The 19,260-nt window shown below is 42.9% G+C and overlaps 1 protein-coding gene across 1 annotated transcript in view; it reads left to right on the forward strand.

The window, feature by feature from the left end:
* Positions 1-18,920, forward strand: part of TACR3 (tachykinin receptor 3) — a 67,606-nt gene extending 48,686 nt beyond the window's left edge. Inside the window, exons 4-5 of the mRNA XM_023636803.2 lie at positions 12,979-13,175; positions 15,128-18,920. Coding sequence (XP_023492571.1) covers positions 12,979-13,175; positions 15,128-15,440 — 510 coding nt within the window. The 3' untranslated portion in view covers positions 15,441-18,920. The remainder of the gene's footprint in view (positions 1-12,978; positions 13,176-15,127) is intronic.
* The last annotated feature ends 340 nt before the right edge of the window (positions 18,921-19,260 follow it).

Raw genomic sequence — 19,260 nt, forward strand, 5'->3', positions numbered from 1 at the left:
AAGCTGGAAAGAGGAAATAATAACAGACCTTAGGGAGGCCAGCTGCTAGAAACAAGACAAACAAGCAGAGCAACGAGGACAAGCTATAGTTCATGAACTAAAACGAAAGATAAAATCACTTAACTAAGGCATGAAAATCACGAGACTAAATGTATGATTTTTAAATTTAAAACTCCAATTCTTGAAAGAAATGTCACTCTTGAGAAGCGAAGAAATCCATCAAAACATAAATGTAGAAAACGCCTTCTGGATCATGAGGGGAAAACGACAGAGGGTTGGAGAGGTCTAGGTGAGAGATGCAATATTCCCTTGAATGACCAAGAACTTACTGTACAGAGAAATGTTCTGTTTACCTTTACCTCTTTTACTTCTTGACAGCACTCCCTGCTGGAAAGGAGATGCATGCCTGCTAGACATCTAACCATAACTGAAACAGTCAGCAGGGCACCTCCCACAGGCACCAGTCGCCTTAATTAAAATGAGGCAATTCATGAAGCATCACCTTGCACACACATGATGTGTCCTCAACCAGCTTCAGCTCCTTCCTGCCTTAGGAGGCAACTGCTTGTCCCTTACTTTTACCATTTGAGAGGTTATATATTCATTAATTATCCTCTTTGCTAAACAGTCTTATAAAACTAAATGTATCCACATGGTGTTTTCCCTTTCTGAGTCATCCCTTACAATAAAAAGCAATTTCTTTCTTTCTATCATTGCTGCTATTAAGGGAAGAAAGCACAAGCTTCTAGAATATATATTTTTATTTTTTTTTAAGTTTTTTTAAAGATTTTATTTTTTCCTTTTTCTCCCCAAAGCCCCCCGGTACACAGTTGTATATTCTTTGTTGTGGGTTCTTCTAGTTGTGGCATGTGGGACGCTGCCTCAGCGTGGTTCGACGAGCAGTGTCATGTCCGCGCCCAGGATTCGAACCAACGAAACACTGGGCCGCCTGCAGCGGAGTGCGCGAACTTAACCGCTCGGCCACGGGGCCAGCCCCATCTAGAATATATATTTTAACTTATGTTTGCCTTAGGGTATAAATAAATCTACAGTGACACAATATCACACTCTACAAAAATAAGTTGGCGTATGGAAACAATTTCCGTAGTCACTGTTGACATAGAATGTAATGAACAATGCAGACATGTATCTATCTCTATTAGTAACATCAAAATTTAGTTCAATAGGGTAATGAAGCCTTTGCTGTTGTGATGGTTAATTTTATTTTGTGTCAACTTGACTGGCCCGTGGATGCCCAGACAGTTGGTTAAACATTATTTATGGTTGTGTCTGTGAGGGTGTTTCTGCAAGAGATTAGCATTTGAATTGGTGGATTGAATAAAGCAGATGGCCCTCCCCAATGCAGGTGGGCATCCTTCAATCCACTGATAGCCTGAATTGAACAAAAAAGCAGAGGTAGGTTGAATGTGCTCTCTGCCTAATCACTTAAGTTGGAACATCAGTTTTCTCCACCAGCTTTCTTAGGTGTCCAGCTTGCAGATGTCAAATCAAGGGATTTCTCAGCCTCCATAATTGTGTGAACCAATACCATATATTTTATATATATATAAATGCTCAATAAATATTTGCAGAATCAATGAATTAATAAAGTTTGAGGCAACACCATAATGCCATTGGCTAAAGTGATGAGGAACAGGTCAGATAACCAGAAAAAAATGTTTTCTCCCCCAGGTCAAATATATTTTTATCTGAAAATAAAAGTGCTCAGAAATGGGGCTGTTTCTAGGAAGGCCAAAAATATAAGCATGTAATAGGGAATTGTGCAGGATAATGGGTGTCATAGCTGTATTGGTCAGTATTCTCCAGAGAAACAGAATTAACAGGATATATAGAGACCATTGACTCTAAAATATATATTCCAAATCGACACTTGCTCCAGGAGCTCTAAGTTCATATAATGAGCTGTGTACTTGATGTCCTTGTTTCACTTATTTGTCAGGTATTTAAACATTTTAATGTGCAGTACTGCTCTCTGAGTTTAAGTCTCCACGTCCGGCACAAAAGCAGACTCTTCCTGCGTCATCCAAATACCAGCACAGGGCACTGCATCCACCCAGATGTTGAATTCTGAAAGGAGTCATTCTTGAAGCCTCCGTTTCCCTCTCATCCTCATCTGATCCATCACTACATCCTAATGGTTCTCCTCCCTAAAAGCATCTCCCATCTGTTTACTTCTCTCCATCTCCATTGAAATAATTCTCCAGGATATTGTCACTGATCGACAGGTCCACCACAGCAGCCTCTCCAACTACTTTCTCCAGGTCCAACTTCCCCTCAAATTCCTTCTCCAGTCAGTATCCAGGATGATTATTTTATCGAGATATAATTTACATATAACATTATATTAGTTTCAAGTGTACCACATGATGATTTGATATTTGTGTACATTGCCAAATGATCACAATACATGTACAAGGTGATGTTTCATGAGTTGCCTCATTTTTTTTTTTAAAGATTTTATTTTTTCCCTTTTTCTCCCCAAAGCCCCCCGCCGTGACATAGTTGTATATTCTTCGTTGTGGGTCCACCTAGTTGTGGCATGTGGGACGGTGCCCCAGCATGGTCCGATGAGCAGTGCCATGTCCGCGCCCAGGACTCAAACCAACGAAACACTGGGCCGCCTGCAGCGGAGCGCGCGAACCCAATCGCTCGGCCACGGGGCCAGCCCCATGAGTTGCCTCATTTTAATTAAGCGACTGGTGCCTGCGGGAGGTGCCCTGCTGACTGTTTCAGTTATGGTTAGATGTCTAGCAGGCACGCATCTCCTTTCCAGCAGGGAGTGCCATCAAGAAGTAAAAGAGGTAAAGGTAAACAGACAATTTTTTTTCTGCTGAGAACTTTTAAGATCGACTCTCTTAGCAACTTTCAAATATGGGATACTGTATTGTTAACTATAGTCACCATGCTGTACTTTACAAGTTGATGTTTTTAAAATATGAATCAACTCATGCAGTCTGCTTACAATTTTTCAATGTTTTCCCAATATATTTAAGAAAATAAATAAAAGAAACTGTAAACCCTGAAAATAACCTCTAGGGTCCTGCAGAATCTTGCTGCTTCTTGCTCTGCCAACCTGGTTCTGTGCAGCTTTGCATTCATGCACCTCGTTCCGGTGACACTTGCTCTCAGTTGCTTGAAGGCATCAACCTTTCTGACTCTTCTCGGTCTTCACTCACACTATTCTCAGGATCCAGAGTGATGTGCCCTCCATTCTCCTTCTGAGCATCCTCTAGGCTTCAGCTTAAATACTGCTTCTTTAAAATAATGTCTTCCATTGTATTCTACAAATCTAGATATGATTATTTTTCTCCGTGGAATTGATCATAATTTGTGTACTTATTATATAACGACTATCTCTTTAATAGGATGAAAAATGGCATCATTGTAGGGCAACTGTAATCTAAGTGTACAGTCGATTAAGTAAGCAAAAATAGCTGAACTTCTTTCCTAAGTCTAGACCATCACATGGCTAAAATAGCTGCTCTTCTCAGACATCCTGCTAAACACACGAGCCAAGGGAAATAATAATAATTTTAATTTAGGTGTAAATAATTTTAAAATATTTTTGTTTTATTCACTTAATATTCTTGAATAGCTATTATGTGCATGACAGGGTAAAACACTGGTAAGTCAAAGATAAACAATGCTTCTTGCAATTATAGTCTTCATGAAATGGGTGGAAAATCAGATACCCTGGTCAACAAGTATTTATCGAATGTCGAGAACTCTCCTAAGTTCTGGAGACACAAAGATGAATAATGCATATCTGGACCAACTATGCATGTTGACTGTAACATGTACGTGTGTTACAAGATACAAGTATGAAAGGTTAAGTCTACTTAGGAAGTATCTACCATGACCTGTGTGAAGAAATGAGGGAAGCTGCTAGGAGGGGTGAGCTCCCAAAGGGTGGATAGAGAATCTTACAGGGAAGGAAACCCGGCAGAGTGCTCCAGGCAGAGCAATAAGCACGTGCAAATTGTGCAGACTTATTTCCAGGTTCCTACAGACAAGGACAATAACATCACTTATGAACCATGCTTTCCTAGTTTGTCATACACTGTAGAGAAAAATAATTTTCTACTAGACTAGAGAAGAGTAATCTTACATATTCTAGATTCATGCTGTTTCAAAAATCAATTAAAATATATGCTTTCAAAGATAAAAAGCCAACTGCAATCATATCTTTCCACACCGGCTGGCTCAACATTTCAGACCTCAATATATCAACAGCGCTGTGCTTTTAAAAGGATAAGTTATGTCAACATACGGCAAGACATGAAATCTGCTGGCTGGCCGGCAGTGTCAGCCTCCCCTCCTTCCTGGCCGGTCCCGCTGTGGAGATGCTGGGCCTGCAGTTCCTGGAACAGAGGGAGGAAGCGACTGTCATGCTGCCGGCAGACTGGCAGTTGCCTGAAGCTCTTTCCTCTTTTCCACCCTCTTGCCCAGGAAGGAAACTGAGGCAGAAATTCTCTTGACTCTCTCCCCTGGTGTGACTGTCAGAGGATCTTAAAACTTAAAAGTAACAATTTGGGACTAAAATAGTCCCCTCAACAGACCTGCTTTATGGCGACTAGGTAGAATGAATATATGAGATTGTTAAGGATTTGTCCTCTTTTCTTTTCATCTTTAAACATGCTCTACATGAATGAAGAATGTGGAAGTGGGTAGTCCCATAGGAGCACGTAAAATATTGGAAGTCCTGAGTCCCTATTTCATAGTTTAGTGCAGGCAAGTCACATGTCCTCACAGCACTGAATGAGCCGGGTTCAGCCTCCAGCTCCCGGCCGCTCCGCCGTTCCAACTCCCCCTTTTCTCCCTCCTTGTCGCCCAGCTTTGGGAAAATACCCACCTCACGTGCCCTGAGCTTGCTAAACGGGAAAGGAGCAACGGCTGTTTCTAAGGGTCTTGAGAACAACTTCTCAAGTTGTGTACTAAACGAGCCCAGGCTGACGAAGAACCGGGAGGCCCGGGAACCCCAGGTCTGAACTCGCCGTGACCGGGAACTCACTCCGCTCCCCTGGTTCTCAGTTTCTCGTCCGTAAACTGGAGAAACTACATGCGGTCGAAGCTTTGCCATGAAGTTTAAATAAGTTTATATATTTGACAATTTCTTAAGGAACATAAAGAGCACGAAGGCTTCTATGAAAATCAAAGATGGACACAACCCCACCGACCCCTCAGAGCTGCCCTCAGATGCGTCCGCCGGCCTTGCCTCTCCAAGGACAAGGCGACGATCAGCCTGATTCTCCTCTGGTGGTTCTCAAAATGCGAGTTCACACCGCCCGGCGGACACGTGGAGCACAGACTCCGCGCTCTGAGGAACAGAGTCTGGAGCCAGGAACCGGCGCAGGAAGAGGTGTGGGGAGAGAAGAGAGTAGAAGATTTGAAAGGCGAGATGAGACTGTCCTCAAGTAGAAACGGGAGAAGTGTGAAAACCCTGCTGCCTCTTCCAGAATCTGTAAGAGAGAAACTTGAAACACAGTCGGGCATCAGCCTCTGTTGCTGTCCAGTCACAGGGTAACTGCTCAGCCCGTCTCCAACTGCAAGAGCAGAAGACGTTGATGAGACGTTTCAAGCTCCCTTCCCATCACCAGACCACCTTCTTGTAGTCCATTATAAATTAGCACTTTTATATATTTTGTCCACATCATGAATAGCATACTTTTATTACATTTTTGTGTTAATTTGCTGGATGTGTACCTTTAAAGTAGCCCACATTTTTTAGCCATATTTTGGCATTCCTTCCCATTCTAGTAAAACAAAAGCCTCAAAAACATGACTTGGTCCAAATAATCATAATATGTGACAATTTCTTTTAAAAATAATCTTATTGAAATTGCTCTTGATTGTTTAGATATCTGAAATATTGGTAAATAAATCTACTTCTACTGTTTTTGTAAACCATAGAAATTGTTTTCTGGCTGTTTTCTATTTTAATTCTCTTTCTCTGACCTAATGAGCCATACCAGCTCTGCTCCCACCTAAGTGTGATGACAAAGAAGCCTTTTGCCTTAATCAAAGGGGCCAGTCTTCAGTCTCATCTCAAGTGACAGATTCAACTGGATTTTTGAGTTGCATAACAACCAGGAGGAATCTATCATCTTGCTCAGCAGCAAGCTTTCTGTGTGCTTGTCATTATTTCTGCTGCATGAGAATTTCCATGGGAAACAGTGTTTGTGAGGAAAACCATATATAACCTAAGAGAGGTTCAGCTGATGGAAATGGACATCCTGGTCTGTGCAAACCTCACTGAAAGCAATTCTGCAGGTATCCAGACCTCTCCAGAAATCCCCATTTTCTGGGACCCTGCGTGGCATTTTGCCTCCCACTTTGTTGGAAGGAAGCTGTGTAGTCTGTCGCCCTCAGCCTCTCAAACACTGTGTCAGTCTGCTCTGACTGCCACCCCGGGGTCATCAGGGCCAGCTTCTTCAGAGGCCTCTCCACTTGGTGTGCTGGTGGCTGCAGCCATCTGTCTTCTCATGGTCTTCCCTCCACATGTCTGTGTTCTAATTGCCCCTTCTTTTAAGAACACCAGTCATGTTGGTTTAGGCCCCACCCGAATGACCTCTTTTTAACTTAATTGCCTCTTTAAAGACCCTGTCTCTGGACACGGTCGCATGCTGAGGTGCTGGGCATTAGGACTTCAAGGTACGAACTTGGGGGAGTGATGTCAGCAAAATGAACAAGTAAGATGTCCCTTGTCATTCCATGCTCAACAACGACAACCTGGCATCTATGCTGGAAAAAGTACTTTCGTGGCAGCTGAGCGATCCAGGCGGGAGATTGCAAAACCCTGGTGCAGTCCAAGAACAAAGAGGGACCTTTTGAGAAGACAGGCCTGCACCCGGGCAGCTGACTCGCCACCATGGTCCTGCCCAGAGACCCAGAAACAGCCCCGTAACCCTGAGGATTGGCTACAGCCCCTTTGGGTTTTGGTTCTGTAACCAGCGCCATACACCACGGGGCCCAGGAGGAGTGTTGCCTCCGTGAGTCGGGTAATAGACACACAGACCTCATCCACCATGGCCCCTGCAGTGTCCCGTGAACTGGCTCAGACACCCACTGATTTAGATGGTCTCCCACTGACCAGAGGGCCTTTGTGGAAGTCTGGGAGCCCAGTAGCAAAGCTCCAGCACACTTTGGAGCAAAAGCACCCTGAGATGGAAGGCCCTGGAGAGAGTTAGAGGAACAGCTTGAGTTCACCTGCAGCTCCGCTCCCCAAGGCGCAGAGCTCAGTGCCAGGAGTGCCCTTCTTAGCCATGGTTTCTCCTGGGGGGTGAGGGTGACAGGGAATGGTGACCCGAGCTGTGAAGTCAGAGGCCATTCCTCTCCCTCCATCCTGAAGGCCATGTCCTGAGCTACAGACGAGGGGCCGCCAGCGGCTGGGGAACTCAGGAAGGCTCCAAGTGGAACATGTCAAAGGGATGTGGGTCCTCCTAACCCATCATGAACACCATTGGAGGCCAGCCCATGGGCCACTGGGGACACCTGGCCTGCAGGTCCCCCAACTGGCCCAGTTGTGAGATGACTATGTTCCGGGGATCTCACATGTGCGCTGGTGACTGTAGTCAGCAATGCTGGGGTGTACACTGGAAGGTCGCTGAGTCCAATCTGAGATGGACTCACCACAGAACAATGTAACTATGTGTGAGGCGATGGAGTTGTTAACTACCCTATTGTGGTTGTCATCTCACGATATATACGTGTATCAAATCATCACACTGTACACATTCAACTTACACGAGTTATATGTCAGTCATATCTCAACAAAGCTGAAAAAAAAAAAGAAATAAAAGGCATTGGTAAACCAAAAAGAAAAGAAATTTGGGGGACACAATTCAGTCTGTAATAAGCCCCTATAAGTTTTTATCTCTACCCACGATCCTGTAACATCAGTCTTTATTCCTCTTACCTTAATGTGCTTCCTTTTCTAATCTCATCTCTTCTTCCTTTTTGTGGCTTCCTTTCTTTGGCTTCAGATCACTGTGGGCCTAAAATCTTACAGTGCTCTCAAAGTCTACGTTTCCAACGGGAAAACCAAGTGCCATGGAAAATGAATCATGACCAACGAAATGTAGAGAGGTGGGCACACACAGGTGTGCAGGCACACACGCACAGAAATACTTTCCACATCTGTGTACACACACATGGATTTCTTCATTGGTTTGGGCTGACACTATTGCCCACATGCACCTGCTAAGCTAATGTTAATTGGATGCACATTAGCTGGATTTGGCAACACAAACACCATGTGCCCATATCTTCGTCTAATGCTAAAATCACGTGCTGACAAAATTCAATTCATCTTTTGGACTATCCTGCACTTTTCTAGTAAGTATTACTACTTAGCTCTTGTATTCTCACTTGGGACTGAAATATTAAGCATAGTTTTTGGAACTTAAGCAGACAAGCCCAACCTAAATAGCCCATGAAGTTGTGCTTTAAATTTCGATGCTTTTATTAAAATTTTTCCATATTTTGCTCTTGAGAATACTTAATTTCCTAAGATACGGTTGGAATAAGCATGCCTGTAATGCTGACTTGCAGAAATAGAGAGGTCCCTTTGAGAACACCTGTGCAGACACGGTGTGAAGAGGTGGTGGGTGTGGTCCGGGGATGTTTCTTCAAAGCATACGTCAAAACCAGAAGTTCCCATCTCACGGAGTTGACCACTTCCAGTTCAGACATTCAGAAAGAATAAATCCTGCCCTGAAGAAGATGACTCCTAGATGATTTTTACAGTTGGCAGTATTTTATTTAATGTCCTAGACTGATTTTTTTCTATGACCTAAACCTCAAAATCCTCCATCCTGCACTAATTTCCTTTGATAGATCCGAACAACCGCAGGCATCCGGTCTGACCTGCACAGGATACAAAATCACAGAACTTTTTCCTCTGTGATTCACAAAGAAAAGGTGCCCCGGGCGGCCCTGTGGCGCAGCGGTTGGGTTCCTGAGATCCGCCTGGGAGGCCCGGGTTCCCTGGTTCGGATCCTGGGTGTGGATGTAGCACCGCTTGGCAAAAGCCATGCTGTGGGAGGCGTCCCACGTTTGGGGTGGAGGAGGATGGGCATGGATGTTGGCTCTAGCCGGTCTTCCTTAGCAAAAGGAGGAGGATTGGCAGCAGTTAGCTCAGTGTTAATCTTCCTCAAAGAAAAAAAAAAAGAAAAAAGAAAAGGTGTCCCAAGTTTATCCTCACAATGAGACATATGATGTCTATTTCCATCGGCTTATGTGAGTATAGCGGGTTCTTAGCTGCTGGAAACAGGAATGTACCTGTAAGAACTGCTTGTCCCGCCTGCCTTCCTCCTCCTGCCGGTAAGTTCCTGCGCCTAGAACAGCGGTGGCCACAACTGTCCGTACTGCGATGGAAAACAAATCCCGTTGCCTCCGAAGCAGGACCAGTCTGTTGGCTCCATGGAACTGACGGGTGACAGATGTCCGCCGTCTCCACCCAGGCTCCTGCCTCGCCTGCAATCCCAGGCGCTTCAGGGCGTCTGCCCCAAGCCTCGCCTGCTGGGCGGTTGCCGCCTGTCTGTGCTGGCGCCGCCGTCCCCCACCCACGAGACCGGGCTGCTCACAGCCGCTGCACCTGTGGTTGCTCCGGGTCTGCGCTCCCCGTGCTCCTCTCCGGAGCATGTTGTGAGGAGCACTGCGATTCCGCGATTTGGGCGTTTCACAAACCAGTGCAGTTTGCTCCAACCGAGACTCCAACCGAGGCACCTTTTCTTTGTGAATCACAGAGGAAAAAGTTCTGTGATTGTGAATTTGCGTCAAACCTGGGGTCCTGAAAGTTTGATGTCTGAAATAACCACAAGGTTTTGTGGGTAGAGACCAAAAGTAACATTAAAATGTATTTTATGGAAATAAATAAATGAAATATATTACAGCAGTGTTTCACTGTAAAAAACCTTTCATTTAGTCTTTTAGGTTTTTCCTAAAAATCTTCAAATAAGTTTCTAAGTGTTTTATAATAAAGTACTTGTGGCCCTATACATATGAATTAGAAATTACCGGAAACCTCTGTTCCAGATGTGTTTTAATTTAATTTAACTCTCCATCTGCGTTCTGCTTTTCCCACGTTCTGGACTTCTTCCATGTCGACCACTGGAAGTCACGTTCAAGGACTCTGACGGCCTTTGCAGGTCTTCAGCTGTTGTTGGAAAACAATTTCACACACAGGGAGTTTGTGGTCGGTGTGTGCGAAAGCGTTCAAATAAGCTTTCAGGCACATTGTCTGATACCGTATTGAACATAGTAGCCTCACCATGTTCACACTGTCATAGTTCTTTTTTGCCCATTTTAACATTTATTCTGAATAAAATTTAATGCTTTCATGAATCCAAAATAATATATTGATTATATTGTTGGTGCACTCATACTCTTTATCTAAATCTGTTTGCCCAGAGAAAGGAAATACAGTAAATATCAGGCTCGTTTTATATGCACACGCCCATTTTAAACTTGCAGGACGCGTGATACCACTAATTAGTGGCTGAGTAGCATCACGGACACTTAACCAACTATATGTCTTTTAGTTTCTTTCTTTTTGTATTCACATTCATCAGTTTGTTTAAAAATATCTGATCACTGATTATGTGTGAAGCCCAGTCTCTGTGACTGAAATGCATCAAACAAAACAAGCAGAAAACTCATGCTCGTCTGTTTTCTAGCGTGAGGAGACTCAATGTCAAGAATACACACGGCATGGAACAAAATAGAGAGTTGCTGAGGGTTTGGGGAGCTGGAAGGGCAGAGCGCAGTTTTAAATAGGTTGATCAGCAGAGGATTCACAGAAAAAGTGACAATTGTGCAAAGGCTTCAAGGAGACCAGGGTGTTGGCGCCCGGGAATAACTGAGGGAAGAGCGTTCCAGAGGGAGGGCGAGGAGGGTGGCCTGGCAGGGGCTTGCCTGCCCTGTTGGAGGAGTAAGTAGTGTGACGTTCACACTCTCAAGAATGAAGAAGTCGGTAGAGCCATTTCATCCCGTCTGACAGCCCCTGAGCCCACAGCTGGTGTGCCTGGACTCATCCTTGCTTATAACACGCGCGTCAGCTCTCATAATCATTATTTTCAATTTTGCTTACACATGTTTGTGTTTACTACATTTCTATGCATTTTTAATTTACTTTTTAATTTTTTCCATTATATTCTAAGCTTCTTCAGGATAAAGAATTGGTCCTCTATTATTTTTTTCTATACTGTTTTCTAGGCCCAAACATCATTCAATAAATGTTGTTAACTGTAAGCAGAAAACAAAAAGACTTAAGAATCTCAATTTTAAACTCTGACTTAGTTCTGTGAATCTCAGTGGTCAAGTATTCTGGTGTTTGCCTCAGTTTCCTAAAGTGCAATTGAAAACCAATTAATTATTTTTAAGTATGTGAATGTATAAAGGTAAGTTAAAATAAAATATGGCTCTTACTAGTATTCCACAAATGTTAATAAGAAATAGGAGAGATAAAATGCAGAAATATGAACACAGTTCTTCAGAAAAAATGTGCAATTTGAAGGGCACTGAGGAAATCAAAAGACTTCCCCTGACGTGGCCAATGACGACATCTGTGAGCGGCTGACCTGGATGGATGTCCAGCTCTGACGGTCAGTGTCCGTCGGCCCTGCAGCAGCCCCAGACGGCATGGCCCTCAGGAAGCTCTGCCTCCACGTGGCCCCACTGCGTGCTCGTCTAGTTCTAGAATCATCTCTCTCATGGCTCAACCTCTATCTGAGGCCTTCACTTGCAGTAAAACGACAAGTCCAGGGTGCAAATCATGTGTTTTTGTACCTCTCAGATCCCATGAAGGCCATTTATGTCAGGACATTCTCTGATTTGTATTCTGATCTGCTGTGGGTGAGCCTTAAAATTATTTTGTCTAATATATATTATTCTAAAGTTCTTACTATTTCCAAATTTCCAAAAGAGAGATGAAAATTTAGTAGACAGATCGATGGTGAGAAGTGTTAAATCAGGCATCACAGACTGTTAGCTCCCCTTCCACACACAGCCAGCGGCACAGCCCTCAGTAGCTTTGAGCTGGCTCTGCTGATGACACAGACCTCAGAGCAGGTTCATGTCACTCAGAGACGCACAAAACACCCCCTGTGCAGCTCCTGCTACAAACTGAACACCATCACTCATTTAGCACCTATTTATTCACAGCTATGTAGGAGGGACTGTGCTAGATGGGAACATTAAGATAATTAAGATTCTCTCTGCCTTTTAAGAATTTAAGGCCTAGTGGAGGAGAATAGAGACTGACATTCTACCAGTCAGGGCTTTCCAGGATATTATGGTTCAAAAGTGTGGAAACAGAAGATGACCCATGCTTACCAAACTCATGGGAGCTGCTGCATAGACCAGCAGTGTCAGCCGATTGCTTATTCACAGACTTAAAGTCAGTGATGTCTCCTCAGACTAGCGTGAATACTCGTAATCACCATCCAGAGAAAGCTTTCCCAATACCAGGTTACCAGAGAATCCAGTTAATACTCAGAAGGTTGACTGGTGAGCAGGGTATCAGAGTAAAGACATCCAAACAGTCTTAAGCTGAACTCAGGCGACCATGACCACCGGCCTAGAGGACCCAGTGGTCAGTGGGCAGCTCCTGGAGACGTAGGGTCTCCGGTACGATTCAGGCGGCACAGGCACAGCCCAGCCCGCTCCTCTCGCCCCAGGCTCTGTGGGGGCTTGTAGACACTTATTTCCTTCAGGCCATTAAAATCCATTTGATTCTGTTTGAGTGCCGCCCATGGGGTGACGTCAGGGGGACTGTGACACGGTGTGCCCTCTGGCCACTCCTCAGGCGGCTGTCCCTGTGCTGCCTCCCCGTTTTTAACAGACTGACTGTTTCTTAGGCAGCCGTGGATTTAACAGTATTGGTAGAAACTTGTGATTTGCCATAAGCTCTTGGAAACTTTTAAATTTTCCAAAAATAAGCTCATTCTTTCCTTCTAGGTTGTAAAAATGATGATAATTGTTGTGGTGACGTTCGCCGTCTGCTGGCTGCCTTACCACGTCTACTTCATCCTCACGGCCGTCTACCAGCAGCTGAACCGCTGGAGGTACATCCAGCAGGTCTACCTGGCCAGCTTCTGGCTGGCCATGAGCTCCACCATGTACAACCCCCTCATCTACTGCTGTCTGAACAAGAGGTAAAAACAGTCACAAACCCTGGTTTCTTGTCACCCTGGCCTTGTTGGAAGCATATAGTGTTGCCCCAGCTTCTTGGTGCAAATTTAAAACGCAAAAGGAAGGGAAAGTTGGAAAATTCACTGAGGAAAGACAGAGCTTGATTTTTTCTAGACTCCTCCGCACTTTATGAAATATTCCACCTTAACAATTACTTCATCAAAACGACATTCGTAGAGGTTCTAACTGGGCAATTTTTATATGGGCCAAATTCTCCTTCCAAACCCTTCAGAATCTTATCTGCCAAAGGAAAGAAACGACCCCATGTCCAAAGTAGGTGAGCTGAAAACTAGCTCAAGTCCTCCAAGAAATGAAGATGCTTCGTGGAAAAGCAGATAGTTCTGTAAGATGGAGACAGGATGGCACGTGGAGTGGGCTCCTTTTTCTGTTTTAAGGACGTCTTGTAAATAGACTTCAGAATGGAAGACGTCTCGTGAGGGTGATGCAGGAGACCTGTCCTCCTTCCTGTACAGCAGGTCAGAGGCTGAGAGGGTGCCGCCCCCGAGGGACTGGTGTGAAGAAAACGAGGTGGTCAGAGGAAAGCTGTTTCTAAGTTGAATTTACAATAAAATTAGGAGTATTTACCCCCATATTTAAGACTGGAAAAAAGGTGAAATGTGATTCCTGGGTGAAAACACCTTAGTTGTAGGGTCAGCACGTGGAGGCGTAGGGTCAAGTTTCTTCGGGTCGATAATTCCCTTAATAAACCACTGTGTTTGAGTTATTCTGAGAACAAGGAGAAATGGAACTTCACATAAGTAACTGCAAAGCTACACCCTAAGCTCTCTTCCCACCACACTGGGCCTTCCCTTTGCTAGTACTTAACTCTCACCTTTTTCGTTACTTTCATAAGCCACATAGCAATTCAAGTCACCCCACACAGTACCTGTTTTCTTTCTTTCTTTTTTTTTTTTTTGAGGTAGATTAGCCCTGAGCTAACAACTGCTGCCAATCCTCCTCTTTTTGCTGAGGAAGACTGGCCCTGAGCCAACATCCTTGCCCATCTTCCTCTACTTTATACCTGGGACACCTACCACAGCATGGCTTGCCAAGTGGTGCTGTGTCTGCACCCGGGATCCGAACCAGTGAACCCCGGGCCACAGAAGCGGAATGTGTGAACTTAACCGCTGCGCCACGAGGCTGGCCCAGTACATGTGTTTTTAATCAGCTTCATTTAATGGTTTACAAGGTCAAGGATTGTGCAGTCTCGTATGTAATTAAATAAAAACCATCAAGATTAGCAATTAATTCTAACATTATATGAGACTTTAACTTATAAAAGTGTATTTATTCCTCAAAGATGCTGTTTTGAAATATGTTATTTTTAAGTGCCCTGACCGGCAAGCCTAATTCAGTTACACTTGTGCAAATGTATAATATCATGGGAGAAATGTGCACTGTCTCTTTGGCATATTGACCACCTGACGCTGGGCTTTCCCTGTTTGACAGCTTCTCACTGATGGGAGATTAAGGTTCAATTCACACAAGAAAAACTTGAAACACTACTACCAAAACTATGACACAGATTCTAAGGTTTGACTTCCAGTTATAAAATAAGTCAGTCTTGGAGCTGTAATGTGCACCAAGGGGCTATCCTTAATGATACAGATTTCATATTTGAAAGTGGCAAAGAGAGTAGATCTTAAAAGTCCTCATCACAAGAAAAAACAATTGTAACTGTGTGTAATGGCAGATGTTAATTAGACTTGTAATCATTTCATAATGTATACAAGGAATCCTTATGATATATACCTGAAGCTAATACAATATGTCAGTTATGCCTCAATAAAAAGCAATTCTAAGACTTTGACTAGAAAATTAAAAAACTGAGCTTCCTCCAGTCGGCTTTCTGTGGCGGTTGAAGGAAACTTCCACCTGAAAACCTGACTTTGTCCTGTGGCCCACCTCTCCTCAGATTTCGAGCTGGCTTCAAGAGAGCATTTCGCTGGTGTCCCTTCATTGAAGTCTCCAGCTATGACGAGCTGGAGCTCAAGGCCACCAGGTTCCACCCGACTCGGCACGGCAGCCTGTACACTGTCACCAGGATGGAGTCCATGACTGTGGTTCCTGACCCCGGAGACGCGGACCACGCCACATCCAGTCGGAAGAAGCGGGCGACTCCCAGAGACTCCAACGTCAGCGGCTGCTCCCGCAGAGATTCCAAATCCGCCTCCACCACGTCGAGCTTCGTGGGCTCACCCTGCGCGCCTGTGGGGGCACGGTCCTGACTCCAGTCCTGACGAGGAAGACAGGTGTGAGGCCTTCGTGGCGCCCGCCTCGGCCCCGCTCTCCTCACCGTGTACCAGTCCTGCCTACAGACGCCTGGAAACAGAAGGGCAGTTTTTAGGCAGCTACTTTTCAGCTCAGAAAGGTAGCATAGAAATGCAGCAAAGACCCAGTTAAGACATTTGTCCCCCTAAGAAAAAAGGGCTTTAAGTTTGTTCTTTGAAAACTCTAAATTATTATCTGCAACAAACTGAAAAAAATGTCTGAAAATTACTTGTGTAATGTTCCATTTTTCTGATTTAAAAATTGAATATACGTTTATGACACTAAAATGACATAAGAATTTTTGAAAAGATTAAAGAAATTTTACAATATAATATTGTGAGTGAATATAAACAAAATCTATATAAAACAGAACTTTTCCATCTATAATTATAAACCAGAAAAAAAGTTAAATGACTCATTCTCCCACTACAGTGACAGAAAATTAAACTCAAAGAGTAGGAACAAGTGAAAAACTTTGCTCAAGAAAAATAATTTTGTAAAATGAAAAATTTTAAAGATTTTCTCCCTGAAATGTAACTGAAAAGGAAGTCTAGTCGAATTATGAGGCAGCTATGTACCTACATTCTCTTTATTATTTCCTCTGAGAAAAAGGTTTCAAAATAAAAAAGTAATCATTTACTTTTTCACCATTACACATTCTAAAGTGCCAAGCTAAGAAACAAAGTTAGGACCTTAAAAGAACAAAGAAAATTCTTACAATCCTCTTTGTTTTATTTTTCAAGATACTTAAAAAGAAAAAAAAAATAGGTAGATTTTAAAACCTAAAGATGCCTTCTCAGGAAGAAGGGAGAATCCCATTTGTGTCTGAAACTGGCTGCTGGTTTTTAGGAAAGAGCTAAAGATAGCAATTCCTAGTTATGAAGGCAGACAGGAGCACGGACAGCTCGAGCAAGATGTGTTCACCCCTAAAAACCAAGGAGAAAGAAAGTGAGTCAGCTGTTAGGAAAGAAAGCCAGATGTTACTCTGGGGACGTGTGACCAGTGCCGGGCAACGGGAACCTAACGCCAGCCTCCCACAGAGGGAGCTGCCCCTCCTTCTGCTTGACGCCCAGAAGGTCTGGAAAGAAAGTCACTAATAGCTCCAGAGAAACACCTGTTTTACCACAGGAAAAATGTGCTGGCATTTCTGAAGCCGTGACAAGCACGGGGCATCAGGCAGGGCAGAATCTATCTCCAGACCTCAGTGCTTGTGGACCATCTCTCCTTGACTTAGAAATACTGTCGGTCCTGCTCAAGAAAGCAGAAACCTCCTGAGAATGTGTACGCACAGTACAAACTTCTCCCTTAAAATGTTCGGTTACACTTTTAAAGTTATCCATCTAAAATAACTATCTGTAACACTTCACTGCATCATTATGGCTCCATCAATATGGAGCCAACTGTTTTTGAAGAACAAGATGAAAGCAATTATTCCGGAGAAAAGCATGCCTACTACTGCCACGAGGTTAAATTTTCCGCTCCTCCTCCCTATTTTGGATGTAAAGCCGAAAATATCTAACTGTTACAAAGTGTTAAAAATCTAAACAACCCTGCCATACATGTTTGAGCTGAATTTCTTCTGAATATGTCAATTAATACACACATACAAATGTGCAGACACATGCAAGCATTTTAGTGAATATCACAGCTTCAAAGAACTAAGTTCAAAATTGAAAGCTGAAATAGTAAGTGGTCATTACAGAGTTGCCACAAACAGCTCAAAAAAGTCTGTGAATCTTGTGTGCATGCTTTAGATAAGAAAATTTACTATTACTTAGTATATGATTGTGTGAATATACTCTAAAAGTTCATTCCAAAAAGTGTAAACGTTCCTCATATAATGTGAAAGTGTCAAGAAAAAGCCTAATATTTTAAAGCAAGTGTTATTTTCTTCTTAGATTTAGAATGATTATGGGACTAGCGTTAGTTGATGTTCTGGATATGCGTGACCTTTTTCAGCCGTAGACTATGAATGTGGAGTTTGGCCCTCAGAGTCAATGTATTCAGCCACCAGCAAAACACACTGGAGAAACATAATCCTGGCCTTCACACATGTTAGAGAAACTCAGTAAAATTTACTAAGACATCTAAGGAAAAATATTGCTCCAGCCAGCTGTTCTGTTTTAGTTTTTTATTGGTCGATTTGTTGTGCTTACCAAGTATGATTCCTTCTACCATGACAGAGACACCTAAGACCCAGACAGTGTCGTTTTAATACTTTTTGTGGAAAACTGACTCTCTCACTCAATACTCTTGCCTCTTAAACCAAAACTTATACAGTAGAAGATTTTAAGCTCAAAATTTTGAAAAATAATAATAAAATAAATAAGGACAATATGAAAGAGATAAGATTTTAGTCCTTTTATCTGAATTTTGGCACTGACAATTGTAGACTAATACACATGGAAATCAGCTTCAGGAGGAGTCACTTTAAGTAAAGCTATGCCAGTGTTTTCACACTGGCCAGGCTTTGGAAGAATTTGCCTCCAAAACTCCCTCTACTCTCTGATCCTGAAGTTCAACGTGCATTTTCCTCATTGCTTGCGTGCAAACACTGGCTCAGAATACTAGGCATATGGTTAAAACATCCTAGGTTTTTTCAGATTTATATCAATACCAGAAAAATGCAAAATATTTTGAGAAAAATCTGAAAGACTCAAAAAGTCTTCATTGTTTTAAGTATTCTCTTTTTAAAAGAAAAACAAATAATAAACATTGTGCTTTCATTTTGCATCTAGACAGAGTGTTTTGAAATTACCTGCGTGGGAAAGAATTAAAGCAAGCATGATGATTATAGAATCCAGTCAAACATGTTTATTTTTCAGCAGCTCAGTATGCTGCTGCATTGTTCCATCTCCCAACTTCACTACGGTGACATTTCTGACCCAGCAGCCAAACTAGCATTCTTTTCCACATCCTGCCTATCTCTTGTAAACAGAGACCCAGCCAGCCTCACAGTGGCCTCCACACTCACGGAGCACAGAGGAATACCAAGAAGCTCGGTGTCAACCCTCAGAAGAAAACAAATGTGCAAATCAATGCTGGCCAGCACAGAATTTGTATTCAATTTTCCTTAATGCAGAATTTCATCTGAAAACTTCTGATTAATTTCAGGTAAATTATTTCATCAAATACAAAGGCAGGAGAATTACAACAGTTTTTCACATTTTTAACAGTAACAATTTGAGCCCCCACTTCTTGACAGTGTGTCAAAGGTTAAGGAAATCAAGCATGAGACTGCCATGTTGAATAACAGGGTTGCAATAATTTCCCCTATAGGGCCAAGCAGGAATGGAGAATAGAGCCCAATAGCTCTGTACAAGGTCAGTAATTCTTTGTTGTGAAATATCTTTGTGCAAATTCTGTGTATACAAGAAATAAATGTACATAAAATTTGTAGCTATTGAATAAAGTATTTTCAAGTTGTGGTAACTGTACAGAATAGGTTTGGTAGATTCATACTCTTTGCTTGTGCGGTTATATGTGAATGTTTTGATTTTTCTTTTCTTTCCTTTAAAAACATTAAAAATAACATTAAAAAAAAGCAGCCCTAATATTTCCCTACTGGCCAGCAAAGCACATGCTGTGAAGGGTCCCATCTTGTCTAAACACACACACCCAACCATCCTTCAAAACTATGTTGTGCTTCCTTCTTTATTTTTCCTCATAAAAATATCTAGTTTTCCTAAGTTACCTTGATTCAGAAAAAGCATCTATGGGGAGCAAAGGCATCAAAATATAGAAACGTGTTCTGCCTGGAGAGCAGGAGCAGCGATG

This window comes from Equus caballus, chromosome 2 (assembly GCF_041296265.1).
Source record: "Equus caballus isolate H_3958 breed thoroughbred chromosome 2, TB-T2T, whole genome shotgun sequence".
In the NCBI taxonomy this organism is placed as follows: Eukaryota; Metazoa; Chordata; class Mammalia; order Perissodactyla; family Equidae; genus Equus; species Equus caballus.